Genomic DNA, 17,777 nt, shown 5'->3' on the forward strand with positions numbered 1-17,777 from the left:
AAACAAGAGGTGCCATCTCACCCTTATTAGTCAATGCCTAACCTTTTACATGAAAAAAGAATCTCTGACACAAATTATACTTTCCACGGCAGAAAGAACCATATACAAAACACTCATGTGGCACCAAAAAGCCTTTTGCTAAAAACAGCCATCAGCACTTCCAAAATATAGAAAAATGGCACTACTAATTTTAAATGAAGCTAAAACAAATACAGACATCAACATATGATAGAAATTAACTCCCCACCTAGACCAAATCTTTTTCCTCACTTTAGATAAAAATTTCAGGGAGACATCCTAAAATTGCAAGTAGTTACAAAAGATCCATTTTTACCTGCTTGATTTAAAAGGGCTATTAAGGAACAATAATTCCCACCTCCAGTCCTCTCTCCTCCCGAGTTCTATCATCTACAGATGCAGAAATCACTCCCCAGCGACAATCGATGTCTGACACATAGCCTCGGTAAAAGGGAGATGCAGCACTCAAAGCCATCTAAAAACAAACAAAAGTCAGCTCCTGCAAATTCAAAATGTCACTTACATGCTAAAAAAAGCTCCATGCAGTTATATTTCTGATAAAAAATAATCAGTCTGTGCAACCCATACAGAGCTCCACCACACGTACCTGTGCCTATCTTACAGTGAAATATACCAAGAAGAATCCAGTTCCTTGGGTTTGATTCACTTAAATCATCCTCTCTCTAATGTGAGGACATGAAGTATGGGAGAGGGAAAATGTCCACATTCAAACTTGACGTTTAACAAATCAATGTTGTACTAGCAACAGTAAATTTCTACAGTGTAGACTCTCAGTTCATTATACCTAAACCCGCATACTACTTATATTAGTCCATCTCTGACTGAGGTCTTAACTGGACTTAAATAGCACACCATTAGTAAATTCTGCATATGCTATCTTATTTCCTACGAAGTAGTATTTAAAATAAGAGGTAATTTATACTTACGACAATTGGACAGATAGTAGCCAACTGATCATAAAGGTATCTGGCCTCAGATATACTGCAGGCTTGGAATGTCACCTGTTTAAGAATTGCAAAGTTATTAACACCAAGGAATCATTAGCATGCTCCCCAAGCAGTGAAATCAGATAAGGAAGGTGCTGGGGAGAGAGGGGCAAGTTAACAGTGCTTCATGAATGGCAACATTTAATGCAAGAGTTTTGTTTAAAAGTTGTCTTAGGTGAATTTAACTAGAAAATGATATTTAATTATGTTCCATTGCCTATAGACAACTAATATAAATAACCAAGGTCCTAAGTGAAATAGGATTAAGTAGTCAAAAAAGAAAAATAAGACACAGACATACAATGACCTTTAGCAAAGCATTTTCTCTTCTACTGGCTTGTTGCCTTCCTATCCCTTCAGTTAGTGAGGGATGCAAAAGGTATTTGGACCTGTTAACTATTGTTTCCTTTCCCTTCCTTTTGCTTTCCTTCCCTTCCCTTTTCTTTCTTTCCTTTTTTTTTTTTTTTTTTTTTTTTTTGAGATGGAGTCTCACTCTGTCGCCTAGGCTGGAGTGCAGTGGCGTGATCTCGGCTCACTGCAAGCTCTGCCTTCTGAGTTCACGCCATTCTTCCACCTCAGCCTCCCGAGTAGCTGGGGCTACATGTGCCCACCACCATGCCCGGCTAATTTTGTTTTTGTATTTTTAGTAGAGACGGGATTTCAACGTGTTAGCCAGGTTGGTCTCAATCTCCTGACCTCGTGATCCACTCGCCTCAGCCTCCCAAAGTGCTGGTATTACAGGTGTGAGCCACCGCACATGGCCAACTATTGTTTTCAAATTTCACTGGTGGCAGTATGGTGAAGAGCTTGGAAGGGGGCAAGACTAGAAAGACTGGGAAGCAGTTAAAATACTGCATCTGTCAAGGAAAAGGCTGAGGAAGGATGTGGGGGAGAGTGATACTAAAGTCAAAGTAGCAGGCACTGGTGACCAAGGGGAGACCGAGAGTGGGGGATGGCTTAGGTTTTGGCTTGGGTGTTCAGAGGTTAGAGATAAAGAGGTGTCATGACGTGATGGACTTATGAGGCCAAGAGAACAGACAGAAAAAGAGGTCCTCTAAGTGGCTAGGTCTCCAGGGCTGGTGCTCAGAAGAAAAATCTGAGTTGAAGAAATACCTGGGGAGTAGGCTCAGACAATGTCCTGAAGATGGGGAGATCACCCAGGAAGCCTGCACAAGGAGGGTAGGTAGGACACTTAAGAGTCAGGCAGAGAGAAAGATCATACAACTTGGTGAGCATAAATTCTTTGTTACCCAACAGAAACCAAAACCAAAAACAAAAGACCTGCTTTTTTTCCAAGAGGGTAGAAGGGACAAGGAACACAAATGTGTTTGTGTTAGCACATTAGTCATAACTGCAAGTTGGCAACAGTTTTAATCTCCTCCGTTGTTGTTATTCAATAACGACAGTTTGAATTTCGTGTTATTCAATAATGACAGCTTGAATTTAGTGTTGGAACATGAAATAATTTCAGTGTTGAAGACTTGAAATACAGCAGCTAAGTGAATATTTGACTGTTACAATCTCAACTTGTTAGTTCCAATGGTCTTAGCTAGATCTCAACTTTGTTTTCCACAGCAGACAACGTCTATTGGAGACTCAAGTTTGCCTGCTCAATTATAATCGCATTTCATGTCAGTGTGGAGACTATATTAACTAGTAATTACTAGTTTAATAATAATTAATAATTAATTCAACACAGAGAAAAGCTGTGTCATGGGCACCAAAGAGTAAGAGTTTCAAAGGTTAAAGTAGACAAAGATTGATAAGGGTTGGCAATTAGGTCACTGATAACCAAACCAAGGGGAGTTGCTGCAAAGAGGTGGGAACTTGGAAATCACTTTGCGTGTGGCATGAATTACACGAGCAGTGAGGAAATGGGAGCTGGCACGCAAAGTCTTTATGCACTTATTTGCTGAAGTGGAAGCTCCAGAAGGGCGGGGATCTTTCTTCCCATTCTCTATCCCAAGTGTGCAGGACACCTGGTTAGTGCTAAACAAATGAGAATCTTGGAAAAAAAAAAAAAAAAAAAGAGGTGCTAAAGAGGATAACATAAGGTCAAAGGTATGGTGAGAAACCTGAAAGACAGGGACCCCAAAGGCCAACTGACAAGGCATTGCGATTTAAAGAAAAACAAAAAACAAAAAACTACATGTTTCCCAAGTATTTTGACTAAATAATTATTTTGAACATGCATCTCTTAGTTTTTTATGTCTTTTTTATGTTACTCTTAGGTATTTTAGTGTGTGTCATTTTTGTTTTTAAAAAGATACTATGAGAAGCAGGTTTTCTTTCCAGTTTTTCAATTGGCTTCTCTCAGATGGCCTGTACACAATACATAATTTGTAGGTGAATCCTGGGAAATCCAACCCCAGAGAAGTATACAACAGTGAAGTGACTTAGTTATTTTAAATACCTTTAGTAATTAGCTTTCTTACTCTAGAGCTGATATGCAATCATCAAATTAAATAGGACATCACTGTGGATAATGGCTTTAATGGAAGGAAAAAAAGTTCTTATGCCTTAAAAAGCTATAAATACATGAGTAATTTGGGCTTCTAGTGTCCTTTTAAAGCATCATATAAAGGAGACGCACAATGCTGCCAGGAAACTGATGGGGGTGGGGCTGGGGGTGGAGGGAGGAACTAAGGAAGATATATGTTAGAAACCTAAACATCTAATCTAAACTTTATCTACAACCCAGATCTGAAGTCACATGACTTTGAGGGGGTGGGGTGGAGGGGTCTCATAACCTGTCATGAACTTAGTGCTTTTTTTTTTTGGAGACAAAGACTTGCTCTGTTCCCCAGGCTGGAATGCAGTGGTACAATCTTGGCTCACTGCAACCTCCGCCTCCCAGGTTCAAGCGTTTCTCATGCCTCAGACTCCTGACTAGCTGGGATTACAGGCACATGCCACCATGTCTAATTTTTGTATTTTTAGTAGACACGAGATTTTGCCATGGTGGCCAGGCTGGTCTCAAACTCCTGACCTCAAGTGATCTGCCCACCTCAGCCTCCCAAAGTGCTGGGATTACAGGCACGAGCCACCGCACCTGGCTGTGAACTTGGTGCTTTTTAAGTGATTCCTGAAAGGCCCCCAAACAGTCAAGAATTTGAATGTGGTTAAAATGCTTTTTGTTTTATACACTAAGTCTTCCATTAGCCTTAAAAAATTACTTTAAAACTACTTTTTCTGCTTTACTGTAATAAGTAGTTTCTTTTTTTTCCCCAGCTCTCTAATGATACATAATAGATGTACACAGCTTCAGGGCACACGTGATAATTTAATACATTCATATAATTTGTACAGATCAAATCAGTGTACTTGGGAAAGAAGTCGTTTTAGCGTTCCACTGAAGAGACATAAAGCAGGGATTCTGGTGGTGAATTGGCAAAATTCATTTCATGTGCCACACATGAAATGCTTTATCTGTGCTAATGATTTAAGTGGCGTAGTGAAACTGTATATGTCATTGGGAAAAAGAAAACAATCCTACACCCATGACAGAGCTTACACTGGATGGAAAACTTCTATCTACAAGCAATAAAAATATTGATCATCTACCACTAGGAAACATTTATGGGTATACACACAGTGTTTCAGTGGAAAGAAATCCCTTGGAACTATATCAGAGAAACTATGCGGTCCTTGGCAGAACACCCTGGTTTAATATTAAACCAAGAAACGGCAATCAATACACTAACAGCACTTACACAATTCTAAAACCATGTACTGTAAGCTCTAGAACTTAATGGTTTTCTTTAGAAATACTTGTAATTAAGATAGGAAAACAGATATGCAGTTAAAAGTTGAAAAATCTCTTTTTTCGTGAAGTGTGATGGTTTATGTTTATTTGGAAGTCACGTATTTTACGCTACCTATAAATGTCAAGAAAACAGAAAGAAACTATCCTCAGTCATGTTATTTAAACACATTCAGAATGGAAAAATCTGATTCTAGCATTCAATTTGGATTATACTTAGTTCTGAAAATAAACAGACCAGAGATATATGCGCAAGAAATGCGTGTACACGCGGTAGCTGTCTGAGGTGAAGGAAGGCTGGGTTCTGGGCCGCTGCATTGAGAGAAGTCAGGCTGGGGGCTCAGAAGGGTCTTAATGGGTCCAGGCTCTGCACGGCCCCGCGCCTCTAAGGACGCTGTTTTTAATCAGCTGAAGTAATCAGAACTGGATAAAATTTCCTTGGACATTAAATAACAAGCAGCCTCTCTCTTTTACTTCCATTAGTTAAGGCAATAAAATAAATATTAGCTTAGAGTCAGATCTAGAAGGGGACTTAATATCAGCCCTTCTTTCAAATGACGAAAAACCTGAGCCAAAAGATGTAAAGGGAGTTGCCCAAATACCTGAGTAGTGACAGAGCCAAAACCCAACTGCAGGCTTGCGTGTGGCCACCTGATGGGTTCCATGCTCTTCCATTCCGGTCTTAAGCGCGCTTGGACACTCACTGCCAGGGGCACCATAATTTAAACAGATCCAGGAAAATTTTTTAATGGGTAAACAGAAACAGGCTCCTGTATACTTCACTCAGGGGCAAGACAAACACAAGCTGCTAAGTTATTTACTCTTTTTATACCTCTAGACAGTTTTGCACAAATCCCTTGGATCACAAAATCACTGGAATATTTCCATCAGAGCTCATTTTCAGAGTTTAGAACAATATTTAAGCCACCTCATTAGCCTGTCACGAGATGGCAGTAAAAACTAGGCATATAAAAAGAGAAGAGAAACAATGACAGAATATATTGCATTTTAAGTTAACTGAAATTACAGTTATAAAGGTATATATACTGTGTATACCTTTGTGGTGAACCACAGAGTCTGTAGAACGATTAGTCATAGACAGCTACCAATGAATTTGCTAATATAATTTCACTGTTTTTCAGAAAGGCATACCAGCTACCATTTCAACCTCATTAAAATGTGATTTTTGGAACAGGAAACATACATATATGAAGAAGCTAAAAAACAGAAATGGATGGAACACTTTGCCTCTCTGTATGTTTGAAACAATACCTGAAGACAGCAATTGCCCATTCCAAATCCCATGGCATCCATGTAAATATGATCTGGCTTAGAAGCCCTTGAAGCTTCATCATCCTCAGGAAATGTTTCTATAAATGGAGATGGTGTATTCTTGTCCTTAAATACTGTATTATAAAAATACAAAAATAAAAATGGCTTAGAATTCAGGATTAAACAACAAATTCAACATGTCTTTCTCCCACCCCACCACTTCTCAGTAGACTTACTTGGTACATTGATGACAACCTTTTCTCCTCTCCTATGTCGGATATTTCTTGTTAAGGTACTAAAACAGACAACCAAACGTCATAAATTGGTCACCTAACAGTCATCGTGTAAAAGAAGAATTTGATTACACACAAGTAAGCGGAATGAAATCATATCTCAGATTAGTTCTCTAAGACAACTCAACAGATAACGTATCTGAGTCAAGATACTATAAGGGAACTTTCTGGTTAAAGGTTTTGCATTAGTATCAATTCTTTGGCTCCTGCTCAAGAATGCTGTTCTGTCTCCTGCTCAACCCCTGCTCCCACGGCTCCCTTAACTTACCAAATCAATTCAGGTGTTCAAAGTCTGCCATGGTCTGCTTTCACTGTTTCCAACATGTCCCAAATTAACTCCAAAGACTTTGGTCAAACTCTAGTACCCACTTTGCCCAGGCATCTCTGGAGCCCCAATACCTTGTTCCTCCCTCCTTCAAATCTGCAGGATTAATCCTTATCCTCCAGACTCATGCTTGTTTAGTCCAGAAGCTACCAGGCACACTGTGGCCACTGAGTACTTGAAATATGGCTTGTCCTAATTAAAACACGCACGTGCTGTCAGAGTAAAATATACACCAGATTTTGAAGACGCAGTACCAAAAAAACCACGAAATTACTTGTGAATAAAGGATTGCATGGTTCAAATAACATTTTTGGACATATTGGGCTAAATAAAATCTAAAATTATGTTCATCTGGTTTTTACTTTAATGTGGCTATGAGAACATTTACAATTACATGTTTCTATGGGCAGTGCTGCTATAGATTCAGCCTAAATGCCACTTCTTCCATGAAGCCTGCTTTGATCCCCTCAGTCAGAAGCATCTCACTTTCTCCAAGAAGGATTTCTGGTGCATCTCTTGACATCTGTTATAATCTATCTCTTCTTGAGCAACTGAATTATTTTTATTTTCCTTTAAACACATGACAACATATGAAGTTAGAAACTATGTCTATAAGTATCTGTCTTCCCCAAAAGGCTCTGCACGTAGCAAACGTGCGGGCCTGTTAAAAGTAATGAACGCTGAGAAGTCTCCATGTTGCCACTCTGGGTCAGGAGCCTAGGCTCAGGGTGACAGATGAGCATGCATTGTGCAAAGCTAAGATCAGACTAGTGACAGCCTTAAAGCAACTTAAAACCTCAGAACTGAATGACAAACCAACAGAACTCGAAGTTAATGGAAGAGAAGAGAGTGCTTATTATATATATCAGGTACTGTACCTATTTTATAAGTTATATAGAGTAAGATGGGCAGATCACAGATACTGACGGTTAGATAGAGGGAAAAAAAATAGAAATAACGAAAAGAAAAAAAAAATCCCAGTAGGCATTTACAGACCTAGGACTGAAAATAATCTCCTCATTAAAAGAGGTCAGTGGCTCAGCTAGTAACTTTGTGATGACTTGGAGAACTGACAAGCCTGGTGCACGCATCAACAACCAAGGAGCCTTGGGGTACTGAAGATGTGAACAGGTGCACATCTGCTGTCTTCTCTGGTTACTTAGGAAGACAGCCAAAACTCAGTTAATGCTCAAAAAGGATTTCTAGACAGAAACACTATACTCTCAGAAGTCAGGGGTCTAGTGAAGGGCATCTGCATTTCAACACAAAGCCATACTCACCTGAAGCGAGGGTGCTTGTTTATTGCTTCATCTGGAAAGAAGAGGGACTTGGAAGCTCCTCCTTCCACTGGGTTGGGTTTGACCTCGGGCAGTGTGAACCCAGGACAGCCTAATCTACAACAAATTGAAGAACTAAATAGATGGGATTTGTTTTCAGGAATTAATTGTGTGCAGTCTTGCCATCACTGCACCTGCTAAAGACACCTCATTTCTAGTATCCCCTTTTCAGAGGGTTTTGTGTTTACAAAACAAATGTTGTGTAAATACTGTGCCCCTTTACAACCACTCCCACTCTTCTTGCTCACAAGGATCTTCTTTTAATTCCAGCCCACTAGTAACTTTATCCAAGTCTCCACTCACCCACAATCCACACAGCATTTACTCGGGTCCTCTCCATCTCTTCATCTAATAGAAAGGACTGACAGCACAGAAGTCATTTCCCTTGGTCACATCAGCTGTCATGGGTGACAGGTGTCCCCCTACATGGCCTATAATGGGTGTCTTCCTTTTCCATCTCTAAACTCTCAGATTATCTTTGGACCCCCTGCATGGCACCACTGCCTCCCACTTCCCGGTAGGCTCTGAATCTGGAAGGAGCCTGTTTTATGCCTCTGTAGGACACCTCATGAGTCCCTCAAGATTAGGGAGTATCTCTGCAGGTGTCCCCACCTACCCCTGAGATCACTCTCTGAAGTCTGAAACCCAACCCTTTTCTCTTACTTAAGCAGCTCTACTTTCAACACAGAAAAATGAAGCTCCATATTTATTCCTAAGTGTAAAGCTCAAAATTCCACATCACTTTTAGTGATGGCCCCAGTTCTTCCAAGTTAGGAATTTGAGGTCAATATATTACATGTGCTGTGAGGGAGGACAAGGACTAAGTGAAAGCCAAACAAGGGAGGAGTTTTAAATCAGTGGGAAGAAACTTTTGGCTTGAGGCTCAAGATAAGCTCATACCTTTTTTAAAAAAAATTATTTTTTTTTTCTGAGACAGGGTCTTGCTCTGTCTCCCAGGCTGCAGTGCAGTGGTGCAATCATAGCTCAGTGCAGCCTTGAACTCCTGGGCTCAAGTCATCCTCCTGCCTCAGGCTCCTGAGTAGCTGGGATTACAGGCGTGAGCCACTGTACCCAAGTTTTTTTTTTTTTTTTTAGGGATGAGGTCTCACTATGTTGCCCAGAATGGTCTTGAACTCCTAGGCTCAAGTAATCCTTCTGCCTCGGCCTCCTAAATTGCTGGGATTACAGGCGTGAGCCACCATACCTGGCCATCCATGCCTTATTTTTAACCCCTACCTTTTCTTAATATAAAATAAAGTATTTGTTGGCTGCCCATATCCACTTTGGAAACAATTGAAGGTAGTGATCTTATCTAGAAAACAGTTCCCAGCTACAAGGGTTCTTGAGAATTCTTGAAGCTATGTCCATTATTTACTATGAGCCAACAACCTTAGGAATAGTTCTTTGGGAGAGTAACAAACTTAAATCTAAGGGGATTCCTTGCTCACCAGAATCAGATTGGATGAAAAGAGAATGAAAATGTGTTTGTGTGGCAGGGAGAAGATAGAATCAGAACTTGCATCTTCGGACACCTATGGCACTGCTTCATTTTGGACCAGTGCTGTCCCACAGAACTTTCTGGAGTGATGGAAATGTTTAATATCTCTACTATCCAAAACAATGTGGTAGTCACTAACCACGTGGTTACTGAGCCCTTGAAATGAGGCTAGTTCCTCAGTCACATCAGGAAAACTATAATTTTCATTTTATATAATTTTAATTTTAAATTTAAATAGTCACATGGTTACTGTTTTGGACTACAGTTCCACACTATAGAGCTTTGCATCTTTATAAAGAAAGTCACCCTGTTTACACTTAAGAACCAGAGTACTCCTTTCTCTCTTGATCCTATACTACAACAAAACTTTATCATTTACTGTGGATGTATAGGGAGGCTTCTAGCCACTAAATAACTAATAATTATTGTTCCAAGTCCCAAAATACCTTCCTATATGGACAGGGTATAAAAAAATTATACATATAATTTTTTCAAAATTATAGGTTTTTAGAATAAAGCTTATTCCTCTGTCTCAACTCCCCCTTCACAATGACTTAAGATGCTGAATCTTTTTATTTTTATTTATTTATTTTGAGATGGAGGGTTGCTTTGTCACCCAGGCTAGAGCAGAGTGACACAATCTCAGCTCACAACCTCTGCCTCCCAGGTTCAAGCGATTCTCCTGCCGCAGCCTCCCGAGTAGCTGGGATTACAGGCACGTATCACCATACGTGGCTAATTTTTGTGTTTTTTGTAAAGACGGGGTTTCACCGTGTTGGCCAGGCTGGTCTTGAACTCCTGACTTCAGGCGATCTGCCTGCCTTGGCCTCCCAAAGTGCTGGGATTACAGGTGTAAGCCACCATGCCCACGCATTTAGTGCACGCTAAATCTTTTTTAAAAAGGCAACTATCCCATATGGAACCATTCTCAAGGTAAGGGACACATTAGGTTTAACCCAAAACTTTATTTTCTGGCCCAGAAGGAAACACCACTGCCCATCAATCCTATATATTCTTCAGCTTTAATATATAAAACAGTTCTGGTTTGTGTTACAAATCCCCTCCCACTTTCTTAATTTGCTAAGTGAAATGTACAACCCTCTTAATGTTAAGGGGGAAAAAAAGGAAAATATAAGGTATTACATTTTCCAGTTCACTAGAAGTTGTCATTTAACATCTGTAACCTCCTCCTTGGCTTCTACTCGAGTATTCGAAGGTTTTCAGGACAATGACCTATAGCAAAAGCCTTGCTGTGTCTTCTCTTCCCAGCAGTTCACTGACTCTGCCATCTTTTAAACCACACACTTTTCCTATCACCAGCACCCACCAGCATCCAGGCAGCCCTTGTCTCTCCACAGGGAGCTTGCTCACTCACTTCCTAGTAAGCCCTGGCACCTACAGCCCAAGCGAGGGCTGCAAAGCAAAAAGGGGATGCCATTCGCCCAACCCAACCTTCCCAAGGCCTCCAACTATTTTTAGGAGAACGACTAAAATTTGTGGTTAACCTGACCTGCCTGCCAATTACCTGCCAGCTTCCATTTACCCCATACTTGCACTTCCTCCTCAGCCTCCTAGTCACACTGGCCAGCTTGCTTTCTTCTAGTTCCCAGGAAGTCCCCGCTTGCTTGGCTCATCCTCGGACTTCTACACACACCGCTTCCCCTCCCTAAGACCTTCCTCCGCTCCCCATTCCTATTTCACTCCTCCTGGAATCTTGGACATGCCACTCCCTCTCCCTCCACCCACCAGAGTCCACTGGATACTCAGGTTGTACTCTTTGCTCCCCATCTCCTCCTCCTAGCATGGCCCCACTTTGACACGTATTGAATCTATGGGTATTTGATTGTCCTTCGTCCCCCCAGCTCCACAGAGACAAATCTGTCCATCCTCACTCATGAGAGCATGCCCATTCTGCCTGCAGCAGGCACTCAAGTGTCTGAGTGAATGGCAGGGCCAGTGACTTTTTACCTCCTCTTTCAAACATTAAGTCGAAGAAATGTCCCCACTCTAATCAAAACAAATCTGTCCACCTCACCCAGCTGGGATTTTCCTTCTGGTGGGGAGAGGGAGGGAAGTGGCCTGTACATATAGAACGAAGGGATCACAGAAATAGAGATGCTTCTATAAATGTTAGATGGCTGGGTTAAATAAGTTTTCAACTATTTAGATGTTACAATAGAGATATAAAAAACAATAAAATTCCCATTTAAATGCCCCTCTGAGGCCAATGATATGACCCTGAATGGCTGATGGACATTTATCAGAGAAAAGGTATAAAAATAGTTCAAAGTGTTCTCTCCACCATGGATACCAACCCCCAGAGCTCCTTTGAACTTTGAGGAGCTAAGTATACTGTCACAATCTGACAGACACCTAGCATAGATAAATCACATTCATGCTTTGACAGAAATGTATTTTTACATAGGGGTTCTATGTATAATACATATGATATTCATGTACCTCATTTTAAGCGAAGAACATAATTTCACTATTTACTTTTATGTACTTTTGGTCATAACTAGATTTGATGACAAACCCTAAATCTTCTTTTCAGGACAATATGCAAGGACCTAATGACTCATGTTGTTCATAGAGCATCGGTATCGATAGCGCTTTGGGCGCACCACAGACCCTCCGATCTGCCACTGAAGCCACCATATGCTAGTAGGTAAATGCTCCTTTTTGAAAGTGCGTGAGGGCACAACCATCACAGTCACCAGGGGATAGTATTCCAGAAGCTCTGGCTACTGCTTACAGAGTCAGAACTGTGTGGCAGGCCTGCTGCTCCCTCCACCCTCGCCTGCGGCAGACACGGCCACGCTGCTGGTCTGTCATCACAGTATCCTGGTCTTTCCCACTGAGCCCCACTGAGTGTGCTCACCACGGTGCAGCCGCCACAGCTGACAGAAGCTGGCATGCAACCGTGCCTGCAGCTCTACTGTTACAGAGTCTATCAAGTGCAGTGTATAAAAGATAAACTGTCTGTAACGTATGGGGATTATAGGGTGGAAAGCCTGGGTTATGACTTGCTCTTTTCATTACCTGTATCTCCGAGAGATCTGCTGGGGCATGTTAATATAGGAACTAACCTGGGAAATGAAGTTATTGTGCAAAGAGCCTGATTTTCTTCTAATACAGAAGTAGCCTCCTTCCGGCGTTTTCGCATGTTGGCCTCAACTGTGTTGAACTCGGACATCGTTCCTCCGTAGGGCTGTCCTGGTGTCCCTTCAATCATGTAACTCCCATACTCTGGTCTCCAAAGGGTAGGATGGCTATGGAGGAGAAATAATTTAGTTCCATCTTATTCTTCTGCTATAGTCTGCTCAATTTTTAAGTTTTTAAAGTTGCTTTAAAAGTGTAGAAACCATTAGGTATAAATGAAGCTAAGAACTCCTTCATAGTTCTCAGTGATTATTACTTTAACATAGCTATACAACTACATAAGGGGTCAACAAGTATTGGGTCCAAAATGTTTTTTTTCTTTTGAGACAGAGTCTCACTCTGTCACCCAGGCTGGAGTGTAATGGCACTATCTCGGCTCACTGAAACCTCTGCCTCACTGCAACCTCTGCCTCCCACGTCCAAGTGATTCTCGTGCCTCAGTCTCCTGTGTAGCTGGGATCACAGGCGTGCACTACCACACCCGGCTGATTTTTGTATTTTTAGTAGAGATGGGGTTTTGCCATGTTGGCCAGGCTGGTCTCGAACTCCTGGCCTTAAGTGATCCGCCTGCCTTGGCCTCCCAAAGTGCTGGGATTACAGGCGTGAGCCACCGTGCCTGACGCAAAATTTTTATAAATAACTGAAAATGCACACAGAGCATTCACTGTCCAGGACAAACTAACCTACTCTGCAGAGAAGGTGATGAAGCCTTAAGGGTTCTTTCAATTCAGTGCTGCCCTCCAAACTCAAATGCAGCTTCCCCAAAACGAATGAGTGGAAAATGAACAGAGGAGGATATACTCCCCTTCCCTCCCCGTCTCTCTCCTTAAATACAGGAATATCTTAAAAACGTGCCAGGTCAGGCACGGTGGGTCATGCTTGTAATTCCAGCACTTTGGGAGGCTGAGGCAGGCGGATCACAAGGTCAGGAGATGGAGACCATCCTGGCTAACATGGCGAAACCCCATCTCAACTAAAAATACAAAAAATTAGCTGGGCGTGATAGTGGGCACCTGTAGTCCCAGCTACTTGGGAGGCTGAGGCAGGAGAATGGCGTGAACCCAGGAGGCAGAGCTTGCAGTGAGCTGAGATCGCGCCACTGCACTCCAGCCTGGGCGACAGAGCGAGACTCCATCTCAAAAAACAAACAAACAAGAAAAACATCATGCTAGCCAACAAAACCCATCTGCAAGTTATATCTTGCACCATGGTTTGTGATCCCAGTTATACGCTTCCGCAATACATTTTTTTCCCAAAAATATTTTAATAAAAAACAGGCTTTATATTTAGTTTACTGTACAAAGTGCTTCATATATTAATGTACTTAATTCCAACACCTTAGGTAGGTAGTGCTATTATCTTTACAGACGAGAGAACTGAGGCACAGAACAGTTAAGTAACTTGCCCAAGGTTATTCAGCTATTGAGTAAAGGAACCATGATTTGAAACTCTGTCAACCTGAAACCAGAGCCTATACTCTTTTCTGTTTTTTTTTTTTTTTTGAGACGGAGTCTTGCTCTGTCGCCCAGGCTGGAGTGCAGTGGCCGGATCTCAGCTCACTGCAGCTCCTCCTCCCGGGTTCACGCCATTCTCCTGCCTCAGCCTCCCAAGTAGCTGGGACTACAGGCGCCCGCCACCTCGCCCGGCTAGTTTTTTGTAGTTTTAGTAGAGATGGGGTTTCACTGTGTTCGCCAGGATGGTCTCGATCTCCTGACCTCGTGATCCACCCGTCTCGGCCTCCCAAAGTGCTGGGATTACAGGCTTGAGCCACCGCGCCCGGCACCAGAGCCTATACTCTTAACTGTTATGCTACCCTGACTCCAATAACTGAGAAAAAACCTCCACATTCTAGTAGTTTTAGCAGTTTCAGAAACACTAAATCAGCATATGAGAGCTTACTTTGGGTTTGTCCTTTCCCCCTTCTCTTGTAGAGTTTCAAGAACTTTCTCCCCAGACAGGACCAATCGGACTTTTTTATTTTCATGATCAAAAGATACCAACATGTATTCCACCTATTGAAAATAAAGGTGAGAAAAATTAACATTCTTCCAGACTTGTTTTCAGGGTGACCTCCAGAAGAAAAAGGCAAGGAAACGTGAAGTCTGTAAAGGATCCACAGTAACTCCAGTCAGTCACAACTGCTTACAGTACAGCACAAAATAAGTGTTCATATGCATAATATGGAAACCTGCAGAAAGGATCAGTCAGTAGTGCCACTTCCACCCCTTCTTTCCTCTGTCCTACTTAATATCCTATGGAAAGGTCGATACCCATTTTGACAAGCTGTACATCAAAAAAGATGTATTTTGGAGCAAAGATTCTGGAAACTGCTGTTGTAAAAAAGAAGCTGCATTTTAAAATTTATTTCCTCAGTTGGCTTATTATAAGTTTAAGAAAGAGGTTATCTGGACATTGCAGTCAAGGTAGCTTATGCTTACTTATTGGCAAAGTAATAAGTAAGGTAGATTACACTTTCATAATCCTACTACCAGTCCCACCTTTGGAGAGTTAAACCATAACCATGAATATACTGTGTGGAGAAGTTATTTTAGGGGTTTCAACAATTTAATTTTGGTTTATCTCAAGTAATTTAAGACAAATTCTCCACTCTGAAACCATATACAATTTACAATGCAGGGTGCACTAGTGCACTTATTAACAATACCTGGTGGAATTCTAATAAAAATAAAGACTTAAACACCAAAGTCAGACTTCTGGGCAGAATACAACTAGAACCTACTTTTGTTTTTCCTGAAATTGTATGCTTTCAATCATGATAGTTGGCGTGAACAGTGAAGATTATGAATCACTATGTGTGATTGAAACAAAACATCCACTATCCATACGTAAGTGAAAAGATACAGAATTATTCAGGCAAACCCTTGAATGTACCCTTTGCACATGGCACCAAGACAGTTACTACAGAGGTAGGAAACTGACTCCTCACAAAGCAAACCAGGCCACGGTGTATTTGGTTTGGCCTACAATAGCAGTTTAGGAAAGAAAAAAAAAAAAAGGCAAGCAACAGTATATCCACTATTTCCCAGACATTTCACATGTAAATCTAGTTTCTCAGTCTTAAAACAATACCCAGAAGCTCAGCACGAGCCTGTGACTGTGCAGCTGCGCTGTCTGCTTCTCAGGGGTGCACACTGTCTACAGTTTATTCCCTTATTTATGTGTATTTCCCTGGTCTTAGAAGGCATTTGGGTCATTCACCCTCATCACAGAAACATTACGGGCCAAGTAATATGATTATAATGGGGAAAAAAATGTTAGTAACTATAGGAGATAACCTAGCAGATTTAAACAACAACAAAATAAACTTTCAATCAACTTTTATTAGCTCTCATCAGAATCTTTTTGCTCAGGAAATGGAAAAGGCTGCTTGATTTGGGTACGTGAACCAGAAACATGAGATCTCCACCTGCACAATCACTCAGTGTCAGCTGACTAAAAAACTAGGCTGCAGAATCTGGAACTGTTCGCAACAACAATTACAGGTTGCAAGATACCATCTATAGATCTCTGACTCCAGAATAGCTAAAACCTGATGGAACAGGAAACTTGGTTAAGTCTCAGAATGGGTATGTGAAAAGATACAAGTTAATCTTTAAATGAGTATAATGAGAAAGGATACACTTTCATATATGAATCCTAATCTTCAAACCCAGCATGCAAAAGTAGGCATGATCACCCATTTCACAGGTGGGCAAAGGGGCTCAGAGAGGTAAGCTACACAAGGCCACAAGTGTCAGGCAGGGATTTGAAGCCAGCCCCGTCTGGCCTCAAGGCCCAGCACACCTTGCTGCTAGGACTGTAGAGGGTGCCAATCTTGGTAAGTGAAGATAAGCTTTTTATAAAATTGTTAGTTAACCTATATGAAGCAGGGAAAAGTGATACTGCTGGTTGAAACTATCTCAAATTGATGATGCTTTTATTTTATGGAAGGGGTCCTAACATTGTATCATGGAAGCCGAGCTGTAACAGTAGTTACAGTCATAGATTTAAACAGATGAATTGGCCCATCCCTCAGGCCCAGGACGGAACTCACTTATTCTATGCAGCATTCCTAACTCCCAGCCAGGAGGAAATGTTCCTTCTTCAGTACTTCCTCTATCACTCACTTAGACTCCAACTGATCTGCCTGGCATCTGCTACTGGAATTAAGTTATTTGCTTAACTAGATAACATGCTTCCTAAAGAAAGTCTAAGAGATACTTCCTTGCTTACTGAGTGCATCATTTATTTTTTACCAAATGAGCAAAAACTTGTAGCAATGATATAAACTAAGTCGCAATGACTTCTGTTAGTTTCCTAACTTTGAAAAAAATTGAAATCCTTAGTTTTCAAATTCATTCTTAGCCCACAAGTTTCAAACATGGGTAGGGCAAAAGAACAAAAAGTTCAAGCTCATTTTGCGTTTTAAACATCAGCCAAATGGATGACATTTAAAATGTTAACAAACCAAACTCTCCTCAATTAAAGTATAATCACTTCATGATCTCATTAAGCAAATGAAACAGAAAAACATCAGAATATTTACCAAATGACAAAGAAAACCAAATTTACTTTTCAATAGAATATAATCAGTTGGAAGCCTCAAGAATTTCCTGAAGGTTTTTCAAACTAAAATTTAATGCCTTCTGAAGTGCTCCTTCTCTGCAGTCATCTTGATCTTTCTGCACTAGTCCTCAAAGAGGTTCTCCAACCTTTTAGCTTTTTGTTAAACAACCCCACCACCTCAACACATTTATGTTTATTTCTGATTAGAGCCTGTCTATATGAGCATTCTGAATCGTAACCACATCTTTAAAAGCCAAACTAGAGCTGAAATGGGGTTGAACGCAATAACCTAGATGACTGGTGATAATAAAAAGTGATACATTAAGACAACGCTTTTCCAATATAAAACATCTAAAGCCCCAATACATTATTTTATGATTGCTGGATTGTATCCCCATCCTAAACTTCGGTTTTGAATCCAAAGGATAAGAGGAACAATATACAAAAGAAAATCTTAAAACAGATGCCTTTCTGTATCACAACACTGATTCCAAGGATAAAATTGTACTGGCTTTCTAACTTTGAATAGCATTTAG

At 41.0% G+C, this 17,777-nt stretch overlaps 1 protein-coding gene across 2 annotated transcripts in view; it reads right to left on the reverse strand.

Moving 5' to 3' along the window:
* The window catches only part of GCLC (glutamate-cysteine ligase catalytic subunit), a 48,199-nt gene that overhangs the window by 10,920 nt on the left and 19,502 nt on the right, over nucleotides 1–17,777 (reverse strand). Inside the window, exons 2-8 of one of the 2 annotated variants that reach the window (XM_003897747.4) lie at nucleotides 14,575–14,687; nucleotides 12,603–12,785; nucleotides 7,959–8,072; nucleotides 6,297–6,355; nucleotides 6,061–6,194; nucleotides 966–1,040; nucleotides 377–493 (exon numbers count right to left, since the gene is read on the reverse strand). In XM_003897747.4, the coding sequence (XP_003897796.3) occupies nucleotides 377–493; nucleotides 966–1,040; nucleotides 6,061–6,194; nucleotides 6,297–6,355; nucleotides 7,959–8,072; nucleotides 12,603–12,785; nucleotides 14,575–14,687 (795 nt within the window). The remainder of the gene's footprint in view (nucleotides 1–376; nucleotides 494–965; nucleotides 1,041–6,060; nucleotides 6,195–6,296; nucleotides 6,356–7,958; nucleotides 8,073–12,602; nucleotides 12,786–14,574; nucleotides 14,688–17,777) is intronic. The other variant, XM_021937379.2, reaches the window with a different exon arrangement.

The sequence above is a fragment of the Papio anubis genome, chromosome 6 (assembly GCF_008728515.1).
Source record: "Papio anubis isolate 15944 chromosome 6, Panubis1.0, whole genome shotgun sequence".
NCBI lineage: Eukaryota > Metazoa > Chordata > Mammalia > Primates > Cercopithecidae > Papio > Papio anubis.